The 21939-nt window shown below is 36.3% G+C and overlaps 1 protein-coding gene across 2 annotated transcripts in view; it reads right to left on the bottom strand.

Annotated features, from left to right (window-relative positions):
- Window positions 1-21939, bottom strand: part of LOC409692 (disintegrin and metalloproteinase domain-containing protein 10) — a 162466-nt gene that overhangs the window by 84880 nt on the left and 55647 nt on the right. For both annotated transcript variants that reach the window (XM_026442228.1, XM_026442229.1), the window contains one exon: window positions 19233-19354. In XM_026442228.1, the coding sequence (XP_026298013.1) occupies window positions 19233-19354 (122 nt within the window). The remainder of the gene's footprint in view (window positions 1-19232; window positions 19355-21939) is intronic.

The raw sequence follows: 21939 nt of genomic DNA, 5'->3' as shown, positions 1-21939 counted from the left end.
TTCTCCTCTGAATTTAAGAAAAAGCTTTACTTCACTTTGCTTTATCATATCAATCATCTTCGTCTTAATAATTCCACTGTACCAATTCCATAATCAATTTCTTCTTCTTTTCTCAGCCAGTAGATTTTTCTCTCGCGTTCCCCAGCGCACCACTGATTTATCAGTGGTTCAATTATAATCGTAAATCCTCTTTCCGGGCCAACGAATCGCTCCCCGGGATGGGAAAGGGAAAAACTAACCCGGTCTTTCTCACCTACTACCGCTAGAGAGCGTCCGTCTGTTCCGTTCCGACGTCGGAGGAATCGTCTCGTGAATAAGTGGTAAATTTTTCTCTTTTACTCTCAATCTTTCTACATGTTTCTCGGAGAATATTCCGATTTTTATTAGACCTCGAAAGAGTTATCTTTTTCTGAAATTCCTTCAACGAGAAACCATTGAATAACATTTATAACATTTCGATACTAATTTTATTTTAACGAAAATAAATTATAAAATATATATATACACAGTATTGTTTCGAAATTTGTAAAAATTGTATTCTTGAAAAATACGAATCCGAAATATGAAAGAAAATTAATATTTTGAAACCGATGCGTTAACGCGATAATAAAAAATTTCGAGGAGGAAAAGTTTTCGCGTAATCGGCGTAAGCGTAAAATCGGAAAATTTCACGGTGCAACGAGTTGCAATCACGCGAGAGGCCGGTTCGATTTTGGAAAATATTTAATATACAAGCGAACGAGCAAAGCACTCGAAAGAGGGGGGGAGGGTATATATGTTTTCAATTTTCTATTTATTATGATGCAAAAATCTTTTAATCGTATATATATCTGGAATAAACATAATTATTACGATTGATTCAAGGGCGCAATTTATATCGATTCAACGTTGTTTTCGCGCATACAACGCGTACGCAGTAGTTATTCCCTGTTTATGGTCAGACGCGACCGCCCCATTGTCGAGCCACTACTTCGTCCCTCCCCTCATTGTGTTACATTTATCGCGTTAATTTGTCTTCGGAAATAACAAGCCGTTATAATTCTCAACGTTGCAATGCGTACAGCATTTAATTTCTGATTTCCTTTTAACGGGAGAAGGCTTCATCGATCATTCGTACAACGCTGTATCGGCAAAAAGTTTGAGAACAAGGGTTATTTAAATGAATAATTCAACGGTGTCTGTAAATTTCATACCATGTTCCTTTTTCCTTTTTTGTCTCTCATCGAGCATTCGCGGGATTTTTCTCGAATAGAAAAATATTTTTAACACGCTTGTCCACGAGTGCTTCGAATTCTGGAAGATTGTTTAGAGAAATGATTAAATATAGAACGTTTCTCATTTCCTCGCTTTTTGTTAAGAATATAATTTTTAATTATTTAAAAAAGAAGTTCAAACTTTTCGATAGTGTACATGGATTTAAGGAGAATATAACATCGAAATTATGACGAACGCAACTGGTCAGAATTTTTTTCCAGATTAAAGAAACACAAACGCACGATTTACGGGCAACTTTTCATACGAGCATTTTCATCATCCGGTCACGGCACATTTATTTCGTTCCATGGTGAATATACGTTTCTCAGAAGTTTCAGAGCGTAAAATTTGATTTCTCGAAAAAGCAATTCCCCCTGTTATTCCTTACAGAAAGGGCGTTCGTGGATTCGTTTAATCGGTGCTCTCGGGCGAGGGAAGAGGAGATAAAGTAAACTCGAAAATTTTCGAATGATCGAAGTCTTTTCCTTTCCCAAGCATTTATTTTCTATCAACAATACGATCCCCAAACCTACGATTGATATAATTTTTCCATTTACGAGAAACGAAATTAAAATTCTCTCGATAAGACTATTCCAATCTTCCTTAAAATTCACTCACCAATACTCTTTACTTCCTTTTCGTTCGATGGATAGCTCGTTTATTTGTTTTCCATTCTATTCCACGCCGGACACGTTTTCATTGCCGTTCCATTGAATATTTTATCGCGGATGCACGCGATACATATCGGCCAGGCCAAATTAAAGCTCACGGAAACGGATATGAATTATTACCACTGTTGTATCGACTGTTGGTACAGACTTTGATAGTCGCCTAGACCACCCTATCGCATCCACCTGTGTGCCGGCCAATGATTGACGCGATCACGTTACATTTACCACCGACAATACCCTCTACGAATATGTTGTAATTGCTCGATTTCCATGCTGACGAATGGGAGGAGTTTAAAAATCTCTCGAATTTCTGTTTAATCTCGCTCAAAATTCCTTCCTTCTCACAATGAAACGTTCTGAAAATTTTGATTCTGTTAGAAAAATCGATACACTCTATTTCTATAATTTTTTTAAGAATTTTCAATTTTTCTCCTTTCCAACAATTCCAGTATGAATTCATCGCGAAGTAAATAAAAAACTGGTTCGAGAAAGGCGTAGGTAATCCAGTTCCAAAGTTCCAAAGTTGAAAAGTATCGACGTAAATTTTGCGACACGTGGCAGCCGATTAACGTTGTTGCAGTCACGGTCCAGTTATATCGGTGACACGCGAGGAGGAGGAGGAGGAGGTCCGCGCCAGCCGTCTCTGTCAAAGAGATAATTGCGAGTAAATAATGCCGGGCTGCGGTGTACGTTCGGTGGATGGTTCAAATTGCCGTAATAATAGTTGAACACACCGCCACCACGTGGCCTGAAAGACGTGCGGGGGTGGAGGGGCGTAATAATAAAATTCGACGGTAATTGGGGGACGCGAAACGCACGGAAACGGCACGGAACAGCGCGCGTGTTGCAATTTCGAAGATATTCCGTCACGCTCCGACTAGAGTCGGAGGTTAAATAGTTCCGCCATTTTCGATCGAGAGCGAAGAATAATTCTGGAAGGAAAATTCGAAACGATTTCACATTTATCGATAATATTATCATCGTCGTAATCGGCGATATTTCGTTAACGTTCCTTCCGATTCGGAGGATCGTTTTATTCCCGAGCTCTAATCTCGTCGGAATTGCATGGAAAATTCATCGCGGCATTCATCGGGCCGCGTGCACGCCAAAACGCGTAGCCCCACGCCACGGTGGTTAGATGTTACACGCTCGTATACAAGAGATGACTTTGATCGAACGACCAGGCCAATCAGGAACTCAATTTGTCGAGGCTAATCCAGTTACGGGAGATATGAGCCGGCCTTTTCTCTCTGCGGCCCGTTATTATTGTAAATAATAACGCGATACACGCACACAATGGTAGAACGTTGCTGGCGCAACATCAATCGGGCTAATCGCTTTGTGCTCCAAGTTGACGTGCGCCAAGCACGAGACAGACAATTTTGATGCGGGGGCGTTTCGATGGTTAAAACGAAACCATCCGTTCGTCCAATTTCCTTTCCTTTCTTTTTCTAGACGAGATTTCTCCTTTCGTGGATATAATTGGATGAATTAATATAGTTTGTGCAAATATAGAGAAAACAGCCATTGCTCTGATTATAAAGAATAGACGCTCGATTGATAATACATAAACGTGACACGTTTACATCTGTTTTTTCGTCTCGTTGAACAGGGACAGAAAGGACAGATCAATGGTGGAAGACGTTTAATAATCGGTAGATTTTCAGAGATTCAAGTGGAAGATTAATACGAGGAGGAGGAGTTGAAGCTGTTTCTTCTGCACGCACTCTCGTCGCAATTACCAAGTTTTCAAAGAGTGTAAGAGCGGTTGGCGGCCTCTCCTGTCGCCTTTTCATTACAATTTATTATTCTCCCCGCTAACTAAGCGGCGTGAACCGCGCGCCGTTTAATTTATATTTCGCGCAAGCCGCGGGGGGAAACCGCTTCCATCCGCTTCCTCCCCCCCGACAATCTTGGACTCGCGCGCGCGGCAAAATGAAAAATTAAGGGGAAGATAACGAAACGCCGTTGATAATTGCGGAAAGGTTCTGATAAAAAGTAACAAACGACCCGATGTTCCGGGGTGAGGCCTGTCCGTGGTTCTATCCCATAAATAAAACCCGTCCCAGTGTGTGTGTGTGTGTGTGTGTGTGTTAAAAGTAAGAAAAATCGTGGAGCGAGTTTTAAACGGGGAAAGGGGAGAGAGCGTTTCTCTTCCACCCTCCGAGAAGTTTAATCTTTTAAATTATTCTCCTGGCTTTTCAATATTTAGTTTCTTTCCTCCCTCCCCCCTCCCCCTCTTCGTCGGATGGAATGTGAAATTGAGTAAATAAAACGTGTTGATTAACGAGCTTGAAATAAGTCTCTTTTCAAGGACATTATACTTTGAATAATTTCTTTGACAAGCAGTTTTTTCTTTTAACTTAAAAAATGATACCAATTCGTTGGAAATAATAACAATCTTCTTGTTTCTTAGAATCTGATAAAAGTAAAGTCCTTTGTTGCTTACTTTTTCGCCAATTTCAATGAACTTTGTTTTCAACAATCATTTTGTGCAACTTGTTCCTTTGCACACATGTAATATACAGATGAAGCTAGTTTCTTTTTTTTAAGATTGGATAATAAAGAAATTAAACTGCCAATTTCAGTGAACTTGAGATATATTTATTAAGATCTAAAAACTGTCATTCCAATTTTACTTCTAATACTATTATTAAAAATATTTATTAATTATATATAACAATACACGAGTACCAATACAAAGTAAAGTCTTCTGTTGCTTACTTTTTCGCCAATTTCAATGAACTTTGTTGTTTGCAACAATCATTTTATACAACTTGTTCCACATATGTAACATACAGATAAAGTTCCTTTTTCTAAGATTGGATAATAAAGAAATTAAACTGCCTTAATTTCAGTGAACTTGAGATATATTATTGAAATCTGAACTAAAACCTGTCATTCCAATTTTAATTCTAATATTAAAAATATTTATTAATTATATATAACAATACACGAATAGTCTTCTCTTGCTTACTTTTTCGCTAATTTCAATGAACTTTGTTGTTTGCAACAATCATTTTGTGCAACATACAGATGAAGCTAGTTTCTTTTTTTAAGATTGGATAATAAAGAAATTAAACTGCCAATTTCAGTGAAGATATATATATTGAGATATATTATTAAGATCTGAACTAAAATCTGTCATTCCAATTTTAATTCTAATACTATCATTAAAAATATTATTAATTATTTATTATATATATGTGTATTATATATATATAACAACGAGTACAAATACAAATTCCTAACGTTGAGATGTTTTAAACGAGACGGACGTTTAACTAATTGGAATGACAATTGGAGGAAAATCGACAGACGTTCGACAGAGTTGTCGAGGCCACAAATTTGCATAAATTAAATAATCCTTCTCCCGAGTGGCCGGCGCAGCGTCGCTGCGACCTTTCTCTCCCCTCCCCTCCCCCATTTGTTCGCACGTGGAATTATATCGAGTGCATCCCACCACTTAACCGTAACAATGGATCTGAATCCCGGCTTCCAAAATCTCGTACAATCGTGCGGGACACGTGTGTTTGCATTGTGCGCTGCAAACGAACCGTGAATAGTTGTTCTTTCCTTCCTTACCCCCGACCCACCCCCGTACAGCGTATCGTGTTTCCGTGGCCCACGATTCCTATCGATTTCGTTTCTCTCTCTCTCTCCTCTCTCTCTCTCGTCGACACAGAATTCGAGATTGAACTCCCCCTCCTCCCCCTCCTCTGCCCGCTAAGACGTTCGACACTTGTCGCCCAGAATTCTACCTTAACTTTTCCGAGTGAATCTTTCGTTCGGGATTGAAAAATACGTATTTTCGAATCGAATACGAATGGAATACGCCCCCTTGAATTCTAGGGGAGGCGTAGAGAATTTTTTTTTTCTTTGGCGATCCATCCCTTTCATTTTTGTCTTTCCAAGTTTGAAATCGTATTGGTTTAGTCTGCTTTTCTTTTATTTTTTTCTTTTTTTTTTGTAAGTCGAAGGAGAATTCGTTTATTTCTTATTTATTCGTATTTGGCGCTTGTTCAAGCAAATATTTTGTATTATTGTATTTTCAAACTTTGGTGTCTTGAGTTACGTATCTGTCAAAAAGAAGAGATGGTGAAAATCTTCGAATTATATAAATAGATTGTCATTTTTATTTGTTTAGAACGAGATATAGAGTGAGAGAGAGATAGAATGAAGGGAAATGAACGCGTAAGGAATTTTTTAAAAAAATTGTATGCACGTGAAACATCATTTTAAAATCAACGCTTAAAATTTCAATATTTCATCCATTAGTTTTTCTTAATTTTATACAAATTGTAATAAGAGATAAAGTAAAAATTGAAATTATAAAATTTTCATATTTTAACGTTCTATTATTTTACTGCAAAAAATATTAAAAAAGAAAAATTGAAATTCATATTTCAAGAGAGAAAAAAATTGTTTCGCATGTAAGTGCGTGAGTAAATCAGTTTACCAAAATATATCTACATATTCAATTTTGAAACTATTTTGTAACAAGCATTGAAAAACTAATGGATTTTGTATTTTTCCTAAGAAACATTTCCCAAGAATCTTCGATAACATTTCAAAATTTCAAAACTTCGTGAAACGAAAAGAAACAAATATATTCTCCTCCCTCCAAAAAAAAAAAAAAGAAAAAGCGAACAACTTAATCATGGATAATCCCTCAACGCAGTTATTTTAATTTTCCTCTCTTGCATTTTCAATTAGATCGATGCTTATTTCAATATTCCAACGATTCCTCCCCCGTTCAACAAACGTTCTTCCACCAAGATAACCCGGTAACCCGGTTAAAAAACAGCGCTGTGAAACGGCAATTAAGCTATCTAATGCGGCGGCGTAGACAGAACGGCAGAAAAATGTTTCCACCTCGCGGCCTCGAGGTGGATTCCTTCACGCGACCATTATGTTACGCCCCTTAAGACAAACTGGCCGACGAGAGGTGACAACATCTGGCCATTAGTTTGAAATACTGGTCAACCGGTGACCGTATCTTACCCTCACCCCCTTTCCAGCAAAATGTCATTTTTATACCTTTATGTCCCATTAAATCCGCTCGATTTTTGCGCCTCGTTTCCCCTCCCCCAACGGAGGGTGGAGGAAAACGTGAATATAGGGCACGGAGAGAAAAGTAACGAGACCGGTGCAAAAAAAAAGTACAAGATGACTGTGTGTGAAAATTTGTAAATTTTATTATTATTATTATTATTATTATTATTATTGTTATTCGTTTGACGTTCGAAGAACGTTTTTTCCATCGCTTTTACATTTGATGATTTAAATATGGATGGAAAAGTTTAAAAATCGTTCCGCTTGAATCGCGTTTAATTGCCTTGTCACGTATTGTTCGATATCAAGATTGGAATCGATTATCTTTCAATTTCAATTTTAATTATGGGACTTTTACCGCGCCAGTCTCGCTGCACCATACATCTTTGCCGTTTTATTATTGCGGTGGATTCGGATTTTTTTTCTTCTTTTATCATTTCGAGTCTCCTCGAACGATCGGAAGGAAGCTTGTTTGTCCGATTCCATTCTGTCCATCCATAATTTACACCCCATTCTAGATACTATTGTCATCGATAGATCATTTAAAACGACTCGTGAATATTGTATCGCATTGCGGGGTATAAGACAAAGTGAGACGGATGTACGCGACCCAGTGTGGATCGTTCGATATATCTGCGGATCGATCGGCTTATATTTAACGGTGAAATTCAACAGGAACTATTCTCTGTATAATTAGACTTCTATCTACTTTAAATAAATAAAAAAAAAAGTTGGAAATTGACGTCGCACAATTACAATAAAAATTTGATCCATCGTTCGAATCTCTGTTAAAATATCGAACACATGAAAATGATCCGTGAAGAAATGAAATGTTGTTTCAACCGGATAACTTTAAAACTGTTAAAAATAAATAATAAAAAGAACTCTCGTTCATATTATCTGGAATATATATCCTTGGTAAATATAAAACTTACATCCCTGTGTTAATACATTTTCATATAATTACAAACTTCTATCTACTTTAAATAAATAAAAGAAGAAGAAAAAAAAATTGGAAATTGACATCGCAAAATCACGAGCGATAAAAATTTGATCCATCGTTCGAATCTCTGTTAAAACATCGAACACGTTGAAACATGAAAATGATCCTTTAAAACTCTTAAAAATAAATAATAAAAAAACGCTCATATTATCTGGTGCATTTATAGGATATGTTTTACCTTGAGGACAAATATCCTACTGAGAAGCAACAGTTATTATTAATCTTTTATCAGCAATTCCTTATATTGGTGATACAATCGTATTATGAATTTGAGGTGGATTTTCAATTAATAATGCTACATTAAATCGATTCTTCTCATTACATTTCATTTTACCATTAGTAATTTTATTTATAGTAATAATTCTTCATTTATTTGCTTTACATTTAACTGGATCATCAAATCCTCTTGGATCAAATTTTAATAATTATAAAATTTCTTTTCATCCATATTTTTCAATTAAAGATCTATTAGGATTTTATATTATCTTATTCATTTTTATATTTATTAACTTTCAATTCCCATATCATCTTGGAGACCCAGATAATTTTAAAATTGCAAATGCAATAAACACTCCAACACTCCAATATATATTCTTGGTAAATATAAAACTTACATCCCTGTGTTAATACATTTTCATACGGGATATCCAGCGTTATTAAAGTCGCGCGCGGGAAGGGAAGTAAGATAGAAAGGGTGCGGAGGTTGATACGCGTTTAAAGTTCATCACCGCGAAAGTTACGGCCGACAGTTTCGGTATACCCGGCTAATATATTCCCCGTGGCCATAAATTTCCAATTAACCGGCAAATGAATATGAACCGCTTCGTGCGTTTTTATCGTTCTACCACGCTCTAAGCCACGTCGTAAGGGTCACGTTCTGTTTCGACACCCCTTATTAACCCTTTTTACCTTCCCCAATCTGCTCGCTCCCGCGCGTTTTTCCCCGACCGATCATTTCCACCACGGCGTCTAATAACTATACATTTTAATCAATGGACGAACGGGAATAATTTCATAGTTTCTTCTTCCTTTATCTTTATTCAAAATCCGATTCGAAGATTTAAACGAGTTTGATCAATTCTTGTTTAATTTCGAATCGTTGCGTTCGATTTTTCGTTAAGTAGATTAGAAATATTATTTTCGAGATTAAAAGAAATAGATAAACAATTAATTTAGAAACATTAATTTTCACTCCAATAATTTCTCGTACGTAAGTAAAAGTAAAGCAAGGATCCAAGGTAATGGATCCCAAGCGTTACACCTAGTATCCACCTAGTAAAACCCGTGTAGTTTCATAGTTTCTTCTTTCTTTATCTTTATTCAAAATTCGATTCAAAGGGAAGATTTAAACAAGTTTGATCAATTCTTGTTTAATTTCGAATCGTTGCGTTCGATTTTTCGATAAGTAGAAATATTATTTTCGAGATTAAAAGAAATAGATCTTCGATGAACAATTAATTTATAAACATTGATTTTGTTTTCACTCCAATAATGTGTAATTTTTCGTACATAATAAGGATCGAAGTGTTATAGCTAGTATTACACCTGGTAAAATACAACTCAATTGGGAGAAGAGTTAATTAACGAAAAGAAAGCTGGTTGATTTACGCCGTCTAGTGATATGCGATTAACGTGGAACAATGGGCCATAGAATTAGAAGCATTCCGTTGATTGCGTTTAAAGAATTAATCGCCGGCAATCAAAGCGCCTTCGTAAATCTTCGACCCAGGAAGGTGTTCCCATGGAGAAGCTATCGATTATTAGGATGGTGAATCGAGCGTGTTTGAGCTCCAAAACGGTTTGCAAAGTGCGTGTATCCTCGAGTTCACCATTTCAATTAACTGGTTCGTTTAATAGCATCTTCTTTTTTTTTTTTTTTAAGAACTTGTTGGAATCCTTCAACTTGCAAAATAAAAGATTCTTTCGTTGATTCGTCGTTGAATATAGAAATGGAAATTCAATCCTGTTGGAAAATTCGAATTGGAATTATTTTTTATAAAGTGATGATTTATATTCCTTTTAAATATAATTTCGCCACAAAACAGATGTAATAGGAGGAAACGACTGTGTATTTCATTACACCAATTATTTTCCACCTAGAAATTTTCGATAAAATGTAAATAGGTTAATATTCTTTTGTATATTGATTAAAAAATTCCATTTAAAAAAAAAAGACAAATTAAATCAAATTACGTTCTCTTTGAAAACGAACAATTTCTATTTCAAACGTATCTTTTTCTTTTTTTGCACGACAAACAGCTCTAGAGATAATTAATCCGACGTGTGTGCATGTTAAAACACGCCATCTTGTATAAATACTTGGCGAAACGTGAAAAAAAATAAAACAAAACTCGTTAACGAAACATTTGTGTAACAACTCCGTTGAATTTTTCTCAAAACTCATCTCTCTTCCACATTTTGCAAAGGGCGAGATCATTGTTGCGTGATTTTGTTAATCAATGTACAACCTCGTATATATCCGAGGCTGGGAAACGTGTTTCCTCGCGCAGAAAAATGACGAATCGTCGGACGATAATCACCGAACCGTGGTGGTGGATAAGCGAGGCAAGAAGGAGAAGAAGAAGAAGGAGAGAAGGAGGAGGAGAAGTTTTTCACGAGCCAGGAATCACGAGTTCTTGAAAACGAGCAAGGAGCTTTCCAGCACGGGTGCATAATGTGCCTGAGATTCGGCCAGCCGTGAAATGCTAAGAAGTAATTATCCTGTTACCACCAGCTGTTACATCCTCCTCCTTCGAGGAGACGAAGAAATTCCACGACCTTTGCCTCTCTCTCCTCTGCATCTCCTCTCCTTTTTTTTTTTTTTCTATACTTCTCTTCCCCGAATGTTTCTTCGGAAACAATTATCGCGTGTATCCAAGAGTCCGTAAAATTATTTTTCATCGCGTGTTTTTTACGATCACGAAAGATTTGTCGAGGCACTGACTTTTAATTTGTGAATCTATGATCTTCATGTATCGTCTTTCTAGATCGTTTCTTTTCGTCGATAGTTTGACAAAGAAATATCACGAAGGGTTCGTCAATTTTTCGACCATTACGTATTCGAAATATTCAAATTTTCTTTCGAATGAAATTTTTTCCAAGCATTCACAAAGCATTGATTCCTCGTTCTCGTCGAAGCAAACGAATGATTGTTTATTAATTACAATTTTTCCATTTTTGATCGATCAAATTGATATGACAATTTGAAACGATGGTTTTGATTGCATTGTCGATTAATTTTATATCACATCATTTCCTGATAGAGAAATTGCTTTTGCTCGATCAAATGCATAATTCACAATCGAAAATATTAATAGAATTTATTTTTCTTTAATTACATCAAACACAATGTTTAATATCCAAGGAAAATTTAATAACCACTTGGTATTCCTTAAATTGCGATCGAGTTTGGAAAGGGACAGGCGAATAATCCTGTCCTGGATTATCTTGGAAATTCATCGCGTCAGAAGTCGAGGCACGCTGTTCGGCCAACATCAAAGACTGATGGAGTCGAAATGTGAAACGAAATTCCGGGCTGGTTGTAATTCAGCGTGGCGTGGACGCGAGGAAAATACGCATTAACTTGATTAGAGCGTTCAGTCTTCGATTCCGTCCACGCTCCGCCATTGTAAAATCCGTCGCATTAAACGCTTGTCCCGCGTTTATTTGACAGATTTTGACTCGAAATTGGATGAAATGCAGGTTTTAAAATACCTTCGACCTTATCGATAATAATACGCATAGCATTTTCGCAATGAGAACGAACGCGTTTCGATCAATTTGACGTAACTCGATGCTTTCTCAAGATCGTATTATCAAATGAGATTTTCTTATGTGATTTATCTCAAATCCTCTTGCGAAGTAAATAACCAAAAGGATCTTCTCCTCCGCTGTTTACTCAATCGTTCGTTAATTTTTCAAATTGTTGACGATGGATGCAAACGTTTCAAGAATTATGAAAATATGAAACATCTCCGCCTGTAATTAATCAAATAACTCGAATAATTTCAATTATCTTGGAGAGGAGGATCGATAAGAAAATATCTCTTTTACAAACCGTAAGAGGTGTTCTCTCGATGGGGGACGACTTGACCTCTCTCCACAATGGCAAGCGAAGTTGGCCAGAAGAGAGATTGGCGAACAAGATGATGAGGAAGAGGGGTGGCGGTCGGTGGGGCGTAAAATATGAAGAAGTAATCACCCTGGGTAGCAGCTGGCAGGACTTACTCTTGGAGGAGCGAAGGTTAGGAAGGATGGTTCCAAGGAGAGGAGGAGGAGGGCTTGTGTGGGCTGGGAACACCGGAAGGGTGGGGTTGTCACGGTGGTTGCCGTGGCTCGAAAGTCGTCTTCCACGGGGTGGCGCAAGTAGGAGGACAGTAAATTCAGTGAAGCATAGATTGCAGCCGAGGGTTTCAGCTCGGGGTCGAGCTTAATTTCGCGGCCACCTGGAAATCCTTTGGTATCGTGCCAACTCATTGCCGGATTCATTCATAACGAAAGAGATGTACAACCCTCAAAGGTATCGTGCGCCCCCCATTCTCTCTCTCTCTCTCTATCTTCAATGTCTTTGTCTCTCTGGTAATTATAAATGGACGATTTCGACTAGACCAGATGATTAAATCGTCGAGAGATATAGCCGGATAGTTTCCCTTCCCCGATAACTGTGCAATTATTCGAGTCTTTGACGAGGCAGACCAGGTGTATTTTTTCTTCATAATTATTTCAATCTTAACGAGTCGATCGATAATACTAATAATATCATGGTGGAAAAAAAGGGGATGAAATTGGGATTGTCTCTCTCGAGAACTGAATTTATTTACTTTCTTTCCTTAATAATTCGAGTGTATATCACAATGATCATGGATAATACAATATATAATTCAATGTGATAACGTGTAGAAAAATCTTGGAAGCGGAGAATCATGGAATGCGCGCAATATAAATTTACCACCCCTTTAATCCCGGAGAACTCAAAATGGTTCCGACTACACCGTTCCCTGGGATTCACGACCCCAGAATTCCGTGTGAAAACCTAATCCAGCACCCCTGGTGGCTTGTACGATGTAATTAAGAAGCGTCGTTTCTAAGAGGGTGTCTCCCGATACCATCCCCTCATCAAGACCGAGAACAGGAAAGTATTACCACTGTAACGTTTGCTTTCTCCAAATGTCTTTTTCGTGACGTGTGTGTCTCACACTGCACTCAGATTCGAAGTAATTCGAAATGATTGGTACATCATTCATACAAGATGAATGAAACTATCTATATCTCTCGACGATTCAATCATCTGGTCTAGTCGAAATCGTCTATTTATAATTACCAGAGAGACAAAGACATTGAAGAGAGAGAGGAATAAATTCTTGATCGATGTTGAACTCTTACTGTTGAACGAATGGAGAATAATTAAAGAAACATTGTTTCTAATCAACATTGTATTATATTATCTCTTGCGTGTTTTAAATCGTTGTTGCTGGAGCCGATTGACGATTTTTTCCATCGAGCAGGGGGCGACAGAGAGAAAGGAAAGTTGGCAGACCGGCGAGCGGAAGTCTTTCAAGAGGGTTTGGGGTCGAGAGTCGGGTGGCAGTCGATGAAAACCATTCGTAGATGGAAATTGCTTTGGACGGGGATGGGATGGGCGGAGATGTGCACAACGGCGGTAGAATTCGGCCGACACCGGTGCCACCTGGCGGCCGGGACAGGAGGGGGGAGAGGCCCGTTCTTTCCAAGTCTTTAAAGAAAATTGCAATTCCTCGTAAGTGACGTCCTCGCCCCTCTCCGCCTCCCTTCTTCTTTCTCCAGCATCGCGTTTCTTTCCCTTTCTTCTTCCACGACTCTTAGATGATTAAAATTCTCTCCGCCCCTCCCTCTGTCGAGGAAAGCAGCGAACGAGATTGCAAAATAGCTTGTTTAACGCTCCAACGCCGGCCAACCAATATGAGATACTCGATTTCATCCTTCTTATCCTCCTTTCATTATGATTCTTTTTTTAGGAAAGAAGAATAATGTTTGTCTTCCATTATTTATTCCGTTGTTAATTTATTCGTAGAATTATTAGATTGTCAAATTGATAATTTAGTATAATGATCGATGAAAAAGAATAAGGAAAAGTGAGCGCTCGAAATGATTTAGCTTCAAAAATTATTCCATCATACGCGAGGATATGTCACGCAACGTTCTAAGCCATTTACAGGGAAACTTGCGTCGAGATGTATCACTTGGATTATTTCTCCACTTTGTACGAAGTATATGTGCTTCTTACATGCTGAGCTTTGGCATTGTGAAACAATGCATGATCAGTCTCTAATTCGACAAATGTGAATTTTAATAATTATCGTTAATTATTATTCGACGTTTAATACGTATCATCATGGTGACAAGACGTGGCGTTACACGTTAAATGTACCGTGTAATTCAAGTTTGTTTGTACGCAGCCAGCGCGAAATTAATATCCATCTATACAGGCTCGATGATTTCGAAATTTGAAAAACACGTTTTAGCGTAATTAATATAATTAAACGGGCATTAAATATGTTGATCTTGTAATTCGGTGATTGATTGGCAAATGCGTGCAACATGGTTAATTAGTGGCAGGTAATCGATATATTACACAGGTTAAAGGAAACACGGCTTACGTTTCTATTCGTCAATGTAACGTAAATATAAATTTCGAATTATATATATATATGGATATACAGAGTCAAAGTGATTGTTGAAAATAAATAAAATTTTCTTTCGTTCGCTTCAACGATAATTTGGCGAAAATTTACGAAACGTAGCGCAGAGATATTTTGATGAAAAGAGGGAGCTTCCATTTGAGGATTTTCTTGATTTTTAAGGGGAAATGTTTTTCATCTCCTATTCGACTCGTATCACTTTAAATATAGGCGCGTTAATATCCTTAAAAGAAGAGGTAAAAACCGGTGAAAATTTCTTTCGAACGTGATTATTTCAAATATTGGGATAAAAATCCAGCAGAAATTACCGCCTACTTTGAAGTTTTAATTATAAAAATGTATCGTCCAATTTTTTTTTTTCTTTCTTCTTTTTCTTTCGCCGCTGCAATGTACTTTTAATCATGGCATCCATGCTCCTAGTTGAGGAAGATAAATTTATTTCGCCGGATCATGAATATTTATATCCTTTACACGAGTCAATTTTATCTCCTATGAAATTCCCGAATAATAAGCTATCGTTACTTTAACGCGGAAATTTCGACTTGTTACAAATCTTCGAATCGGGGATGAAAGGATCGATCGAAAGAATTTTGTGTATTTTATTCTCGATTAATTGCAAAATAATTTTTTCCTTCGTTCTAATTTCTCGGAAAGAAAAGAAAATATTTTTAGAAAAGACTTGTAAAATTTAAATCTTGGTGTTTTCACCGTCAAAATATACGATATTATATTCGCGAATATTCGAATTACACAGTTCGGTAAAATTTTTAAATTTTATTTTTATCGAAAATCAAAGAAAAAAAAAGAACGGATAAAGAACGGATTTCCTTATTATTTCCAACTCGATATTCAATATTTTACTTAACACGTTGGTCAACGAATTAAATCGATTAATTCGTAGAAAGGAGAATCAACCGCGGCTTCTTTTATAATATTAATAACAATTGATGCAACGGGTGAATTTTTAAAACAAACACGTTAATATAATTGAATTAAAATATACGTTCAAACAGCTGGAGAACTAAATAATTAATTAAAAGTACGGAAAGAGACGTAAGTTGATTAAAAATACATTTAAACACGCGTGCGATGAACGATGTATGAGAAAAAAGAAAAAGAAAAAAAATTAATAAACTCAAAGTGTGCACAATGACCGACTACGGTGTTAAATATCGAGTTGTAAACAAGATGTTAAAATATCGAAGATAAATAAAACGTGTATAAAAAAAAAAAGAAACGTATATCTAACCAACAGATCTGGTAGAGCAGAAAGGGAAGGGACTTGGACAAAGTTTCGGATTTTCAACTCGATTTACTCCTTCGCCGTGTGTACTTGCTTTTATGCTAGACTCTGTTAAAGCACGATGCTTCGTTTACTCAGGTTTACACTGTTACATTGAATTTTGAGCACTCATATTAGCCGTTCGTAGTCGCTGTTTGACTTCCATACACGTGTTTACACGCCACTGCGGGAATCTAAATCGAATCAACCGGCTTCCACTTTATTTATTTTTACACCTTATATTTTGATTTATATTTCAGATCGGTTTGTAATTTTTTTTTTACTTTATTCTATATATATGTATTATTAAATTTTAATTTTCGAGAATTGGTGTATTTTCGAAGAGACCGCAGATTATTATTTATTTGTTTGTTTTTACATTCCTATTTTTGTTCGCTATTTTTTTACAAATTATCGATCATCGTTTCTTTTTAAATATGTTTTTTTTTTTGTCATATCACACTTTTCGTTTCATTACGATTAATCGAGCCATTTATTTTGTTTAATGGAAAATATCGAGATAATTTCTGCACGAGAAAATTTTTGGTTCGATGCTTTTCCAACGAACGATTGGGCGATACCGTGTAAAACTCGTGAGAAACGAGAATACACATCTCTCGAGAATCGAACGCGGATCAATTTATTCAAAGACAAGTACACCGCCTATGTCATTGCTTCTCCTATTTTCGTATTTCCAATATCTGTGCGATCCGTTGAACAAAATGCTAATTTCGCGTTATTTCATTATAAATTAGTCTCTGAAAAGAAGAAAAACTAGGTAAAATAGTAGTTTTAATCCAGAGAATTCTAGAAAGATCTCTGGAAAGTTTCTTTTATAAATAATTTTTAATTAACGTTATATATAATACCACGACTGATATTCCCGTCACACAATTGTTACTCTGCGTTATCTCTATTTTTCATTACGTTTAAAATCCCACATACTCCCTTTCCAATATAAAGATTCTCAATCATAAAAGTTCACAGAGATCCTTCCTTCTCCTTCTCCTTCTCCATTCTATTACTCCCTATTATTATTTTTTACATTAAATTATCGAAATAAATTGAAATTTTTACCCTTCACTCTCGAATTAACCATCCATCGTCGACTCTCGAAGATTCCTTAAATATTCTCATATAATCTTGTCGACGAGCCACTCTCGTCGATGTCACCTCGTAAAAAAAAAAAGAAAAAAAAGAAAAAAAAGGGGGGAAAAAAGCGTGGAAATGATACGGGGGCGCATAAAGTACCGCAGTGGTCGAGCGAGCCGGCATATTGGAAACCATCCAATAACCCACTTGGCTTGGTGTATCGTTGCCACACGAGAGAGGTAACAAACGCAAAAGGAAGGGGATGACGTTACCGACCAGCGGGGAGTGGGTGGGGGGGGAGAAAGAGCACGGAATGGAAGCAAACAAAGAGAGATACTACTGAAATAAAAAAGGAGGGAAGGGGAGGGGGAAAAAAGATACGAGGAGAATGGAATAAACAAAGAACGATGCGAGAGAAAAGAGTGCCCGAGGCGCGAAACGAGAAATTGCAAGGGTGGAGGAGGAACGAACGATAGGCTGTGAAAAAAAAAAAGAAAGAAAAGAGAAAAAGAAAGAGAGAAAGGAAGGAAGGAAGGAAGGAAGAAAAGGTCGAAGAAAAGGATAAATCGTCGCGTGCCGGATGAAATTCATTGGCCGCGAATTTCGTTGGGAATTTATCAAAGAATTTATCGTGGTCTCGATTCAGGTTAGAAAGAGAAATTGCGCGCGCTATTCGAACATCGCGATACGAGTAACGCGTTAATGTAATTATATTTACGCGTTATTGAAATTTTCGTTATGCGTCAGCAGGAGGGTGGAGAGGTTAGGGAAAGGAAGAGGTTTTAAAATTCATGTAATCGAATAAAACGCGCGAGAAACGTCCACGTGACTTGAATCTCGATGCTACGTTCGCCATCTGTTCGCGACAACTGACGCTTCGTTGTGTATGTGAAAAAAAAAAAAATATCGTTGATTATGATCGAAGATTTTATGTTAATCGAAAATGAGAAGTTGCGAGATTGCCGAGAGAGAGAGAGAGAATAGCATGTCGATCGATAAATTTTGATGAACATTTATATGTAAATAATGATATGTAAATAATATTGTAAATACAAATAGAATTTTACAATTAGAGCGTTCGCGATGAATAGTTATGCAGCTTATGAATATTTCCGAAATTTATTCCAGAAATCGTCGATTGTTTTAACGAATTATTAAGATTTCTTTAATTCTAGAGTAAATTTTTTTGATTAAATTTGCATTGTTTAAAAAAAATATTTAAAAAGATGTACAATCGAAAAAATGAGAAAGTGATTTTTTAATCCACTCTGCATACGCAACGTTCTTCTTTTTAACGCGATTTTCAACTCCGAGATTCGATACCCGTAATTAAAATAAACTTTCGTAAAAAAATTCGGCCATTTTTAAATTAAATTTTCTATTTATTTATCTTCCCGCGGTCGAAGAAGGTACACAGAAAATTGCTTTTCAATTTACAGTGCAATATTTTCCTTGGATGAACGAACGAAATTTCGAGATTTCTCGATCCGTAATTTTAATACAACCATGCATATTCGATCACTTGCCATCACAATCCTTTATACACGTATACACATAGTTCTTAATATCGCGAGGATATTTCACAGCGGAAACCGGACAAGAATCCGAACCAGACTATGGCGAATCGATTCCCGTCTGCATTTTAATTTCACTGGCGGGATCTTGGCCAAGAAAGAAATGGAATCGTCTAGTGGCTCTTTCACCACCGACCAACCGGAATTCGCCCCCTTTTTTCCTCTATCCTGCCGACGAAGATTCAGAAATAAGCGCAAAGTGCTTTCATTAGAGCTAGCGCGTGAATTTCTCGTTGGATGCGTCCTGTTCGAACCTCGAACCTTCTTGGTTATATATATACTGTATCTTTCTTGGTAATATGTTTTTTTTTCTACGTTTAAACGTATGAAAACTGGAGGAGGAAACTGGAAGAAAAATGAACGACGAATGCGTTTCGTAGAATCAAAATACGTTAAGTAAAATGAATAATTAAATTGCAACAAATCACTTTGCGATGAAAATTGTGAAAATGGAAAGATAGATACAATTTTGCTTTTATAAAAGTAAGAAAAAGCTTGTGTTATTTTTCCTTTCTTCCAAGTTGTTTTGATATATTGAACAGAGGTTACGTTAAACAGTGCCAATATTCATCTTCTTCATCTATCAATGCCTGGATAAAAAAATTGCAATGATTGCTCACTTACCCTCCAAGGTTCCGCTGTAGGCATGCATCGGGTCGAAAGCAATTTGTCGGCCGTTCGATCCCTCGAAGACGACATTTTCGTGGAACAAGCTCGTATCTCTGATAAGCCTCATCTTGAACACCCTGAAAGTAAGAATAAAAATTAGAAAAATATATAGAAAACGATTCTTTATATCGCATTAACTCCTTACATCGATAACCGAGTATCCAAGATTATATTAATCCGCGATGTATAATATAATATCATTGAAAAATTCACATACACTTAATAAATAAAATATATGACGTTTTTTACGTGAAAATTGGATAAACCACCGCTTACAGGATATATACGTACACGTTTCGATTGAAAATAAACGGGATAAAAATAATTTAAACGGATAGATAGGTATTCTCGCGATATATCTCGTTCAGCGGCAAACGTTTGTCGATGCATGATGCTTTCGCGAAATCGCGTTATTGTAAATGTAATTCAAACCGATTTATTACATTTGAAACAATGAATTACGAACACTGCACCGCCCGCGTGAGCCAATATCGGTAATATCGGTTTCGAAAAATAAAATATATGCAATCTAATATGTGACGTATAAAAATTGCACGAATTTAATTGTTAAATTCTAAGGATTCTTGATATTTGTTCAAATAATTCACCTGCAATAATAATACAAAAATTACTGTTTTATTATCCTATATGTACATATATTTGTTTAAGAATCATTAAAAATTTTCTTGTTTACAATATCGGTTTCGAAAAATAAAATATATGCAATCTAATATGTGACATATAAAAATTGCACGAATTTAATTGTTAAATTCTAAGGATTCTTGTGATATTTATTCAAATAATTCTCTTCTCTCTAATAATAATATAAAAATTATTGTTTTATTATCCTATATGTACATATACATATATTTGTTTAAAAATCGTTAAAAATTTTTTTGCTTACAATATCGCTTTCAAGAGTATCTAATATGTGACGTATAAAAATTGTACGAATCGATTTAATTACCAAATTCTAAGGATTTTTATATTTATTCAAATAATTCACCTCCAATAATAATATAAAAATTACTGTTTTATTATCCTATATGTACATATATATATATATTTGTTAAAAATTTTCTTGTTTACAATATTGCTTTCAAGAATATCATTAATTCGAAAAATAAAATATGTGCAATCTAATATATGACATATAAAAATTGCACGAATTTAATTGTTAAATTCTAAGGATTCTTGTGATATTTGTTCAAATAATTCACGCCCTCCAATAATACAAAAATTACTGTTTTATTATCCTATATGCAATCTAATATGTGACATTTAAAAATTGCACGAATCGATTTAATTACCAAATTCTAAGAATTCTTATGATATTTGTTCAAATAATTCACCTCCAATAATAATACAAAAATTATTGTTTTATTGTCGTATATGTACATATATTTGTTTAAAAATTCTTTTCTTGATATCACTTTCAAGAGTATTTAACATTAAAGAACACAAGAAAGAAAAAAAAGAACCCATGCCGTGATTAAATCATATTTACGATATTAAAAGATTGAAGCAAACAGATTGAAGCCGGTTCTCCCGTTAAATAAACTTCACGTGTACAGGTGTGTCGCATAATAATCGCGGTGTGTAACGCGACATGGGCCACATATTGTAACCGGTCCCTTACGCGTTCCAGATAGTCGCGCGCACGATTTACGTGCGACCGTGTACAATCGATAATCCGATCCAGGAGGGGGGTGTATGCGTGCGTGGATGTTTTCACCTAATTATCGTCTCTAAGCACAACGATATCCCGATGGCGAGAGGTCGCCTCTCTTTTCATGCTTAATATCTACCCCCTCCCTCCCCTCCCAACCCTGATTTCAATCATTCATCACGGAGAAAGCCGTTCCAGCGTTTGCGCATCGCGATAATGTAACTAATGAGACATTGAAAGCAACGCGTGCACGATTAATTCGCCGCTGATGAAGTGGTTATCGAACTGCTTTATGCGAACCGATGCTTCCAGCATCGGGGTTTTGTCGAAGAAAAGAGGATCGATCATCGAATATATATACACACACATCTTGGTAATAATAATTTCCTCCGTATTTATCCTTCCTCCGTTTATTCATTTCCTGTTTCGAAATGGAAAACTTGTCGAGAATGAGAAAAGCGTCGTTAACGAAGGGAAGGGGTGGGACGACTTTTAACCAAGGGTGTGTAATTTCTGATCCAATCCCTCTTCCAGACAAGTTTACTGAGAAGTTGTCCTTTCGTTTCGAAAAGTTCCACTTCGATATATCGATATCGTACATATACATACATATATACATGTATGTGTATCGCAAGATAAACTTCGATTTCGCTTTAAGGAGGAGGGGAGGTGATATAATATTATATGTACTCGTGTAAAACGAAAAGAGGAGGGGAGGATTGCATGCAAACGAGAGTTCATCTTTCATCGATTCGCATTATGTCAATTGTCGGTGTTTTGTATGCAAAATAATAACTGGTACGAGCGGCCATCGCACTTTTAACAATTAATTTCGCCAATATCAAGGGGGAGAGAGAGAGAGAGAGAGAGAGAGGGGAAGTAATGCATCGAAATTGGTAATGTTCTCCCCCTCCCTGCAGGTATACTACAGGGAGCATTAATTAAATTACAGCTGCGCGTGAATTACCATATCGTTATACCAATAATCATTTT

The sequence above is a fragment of the Apis mellifera genome, linkage group LG8, assembly GCF_003254395.2.
Source record: "Apis mellifera strain DH4 linkage group LG8, Amel_HAv3.1, whole genome shotgun sequence".
Taxonomy (NCBI): domain Eukaryota; kingdom Metazoa; phylum Arthropoda; class Insecta; order Hymenoptera; family Apidae; genus Apis; species Apis mellifera.
The sequence above is the reverse complement of the archived record's forward strand: the minus strand, read 5'-3'. Positions and strand labels throughout refer to the sequence as shown.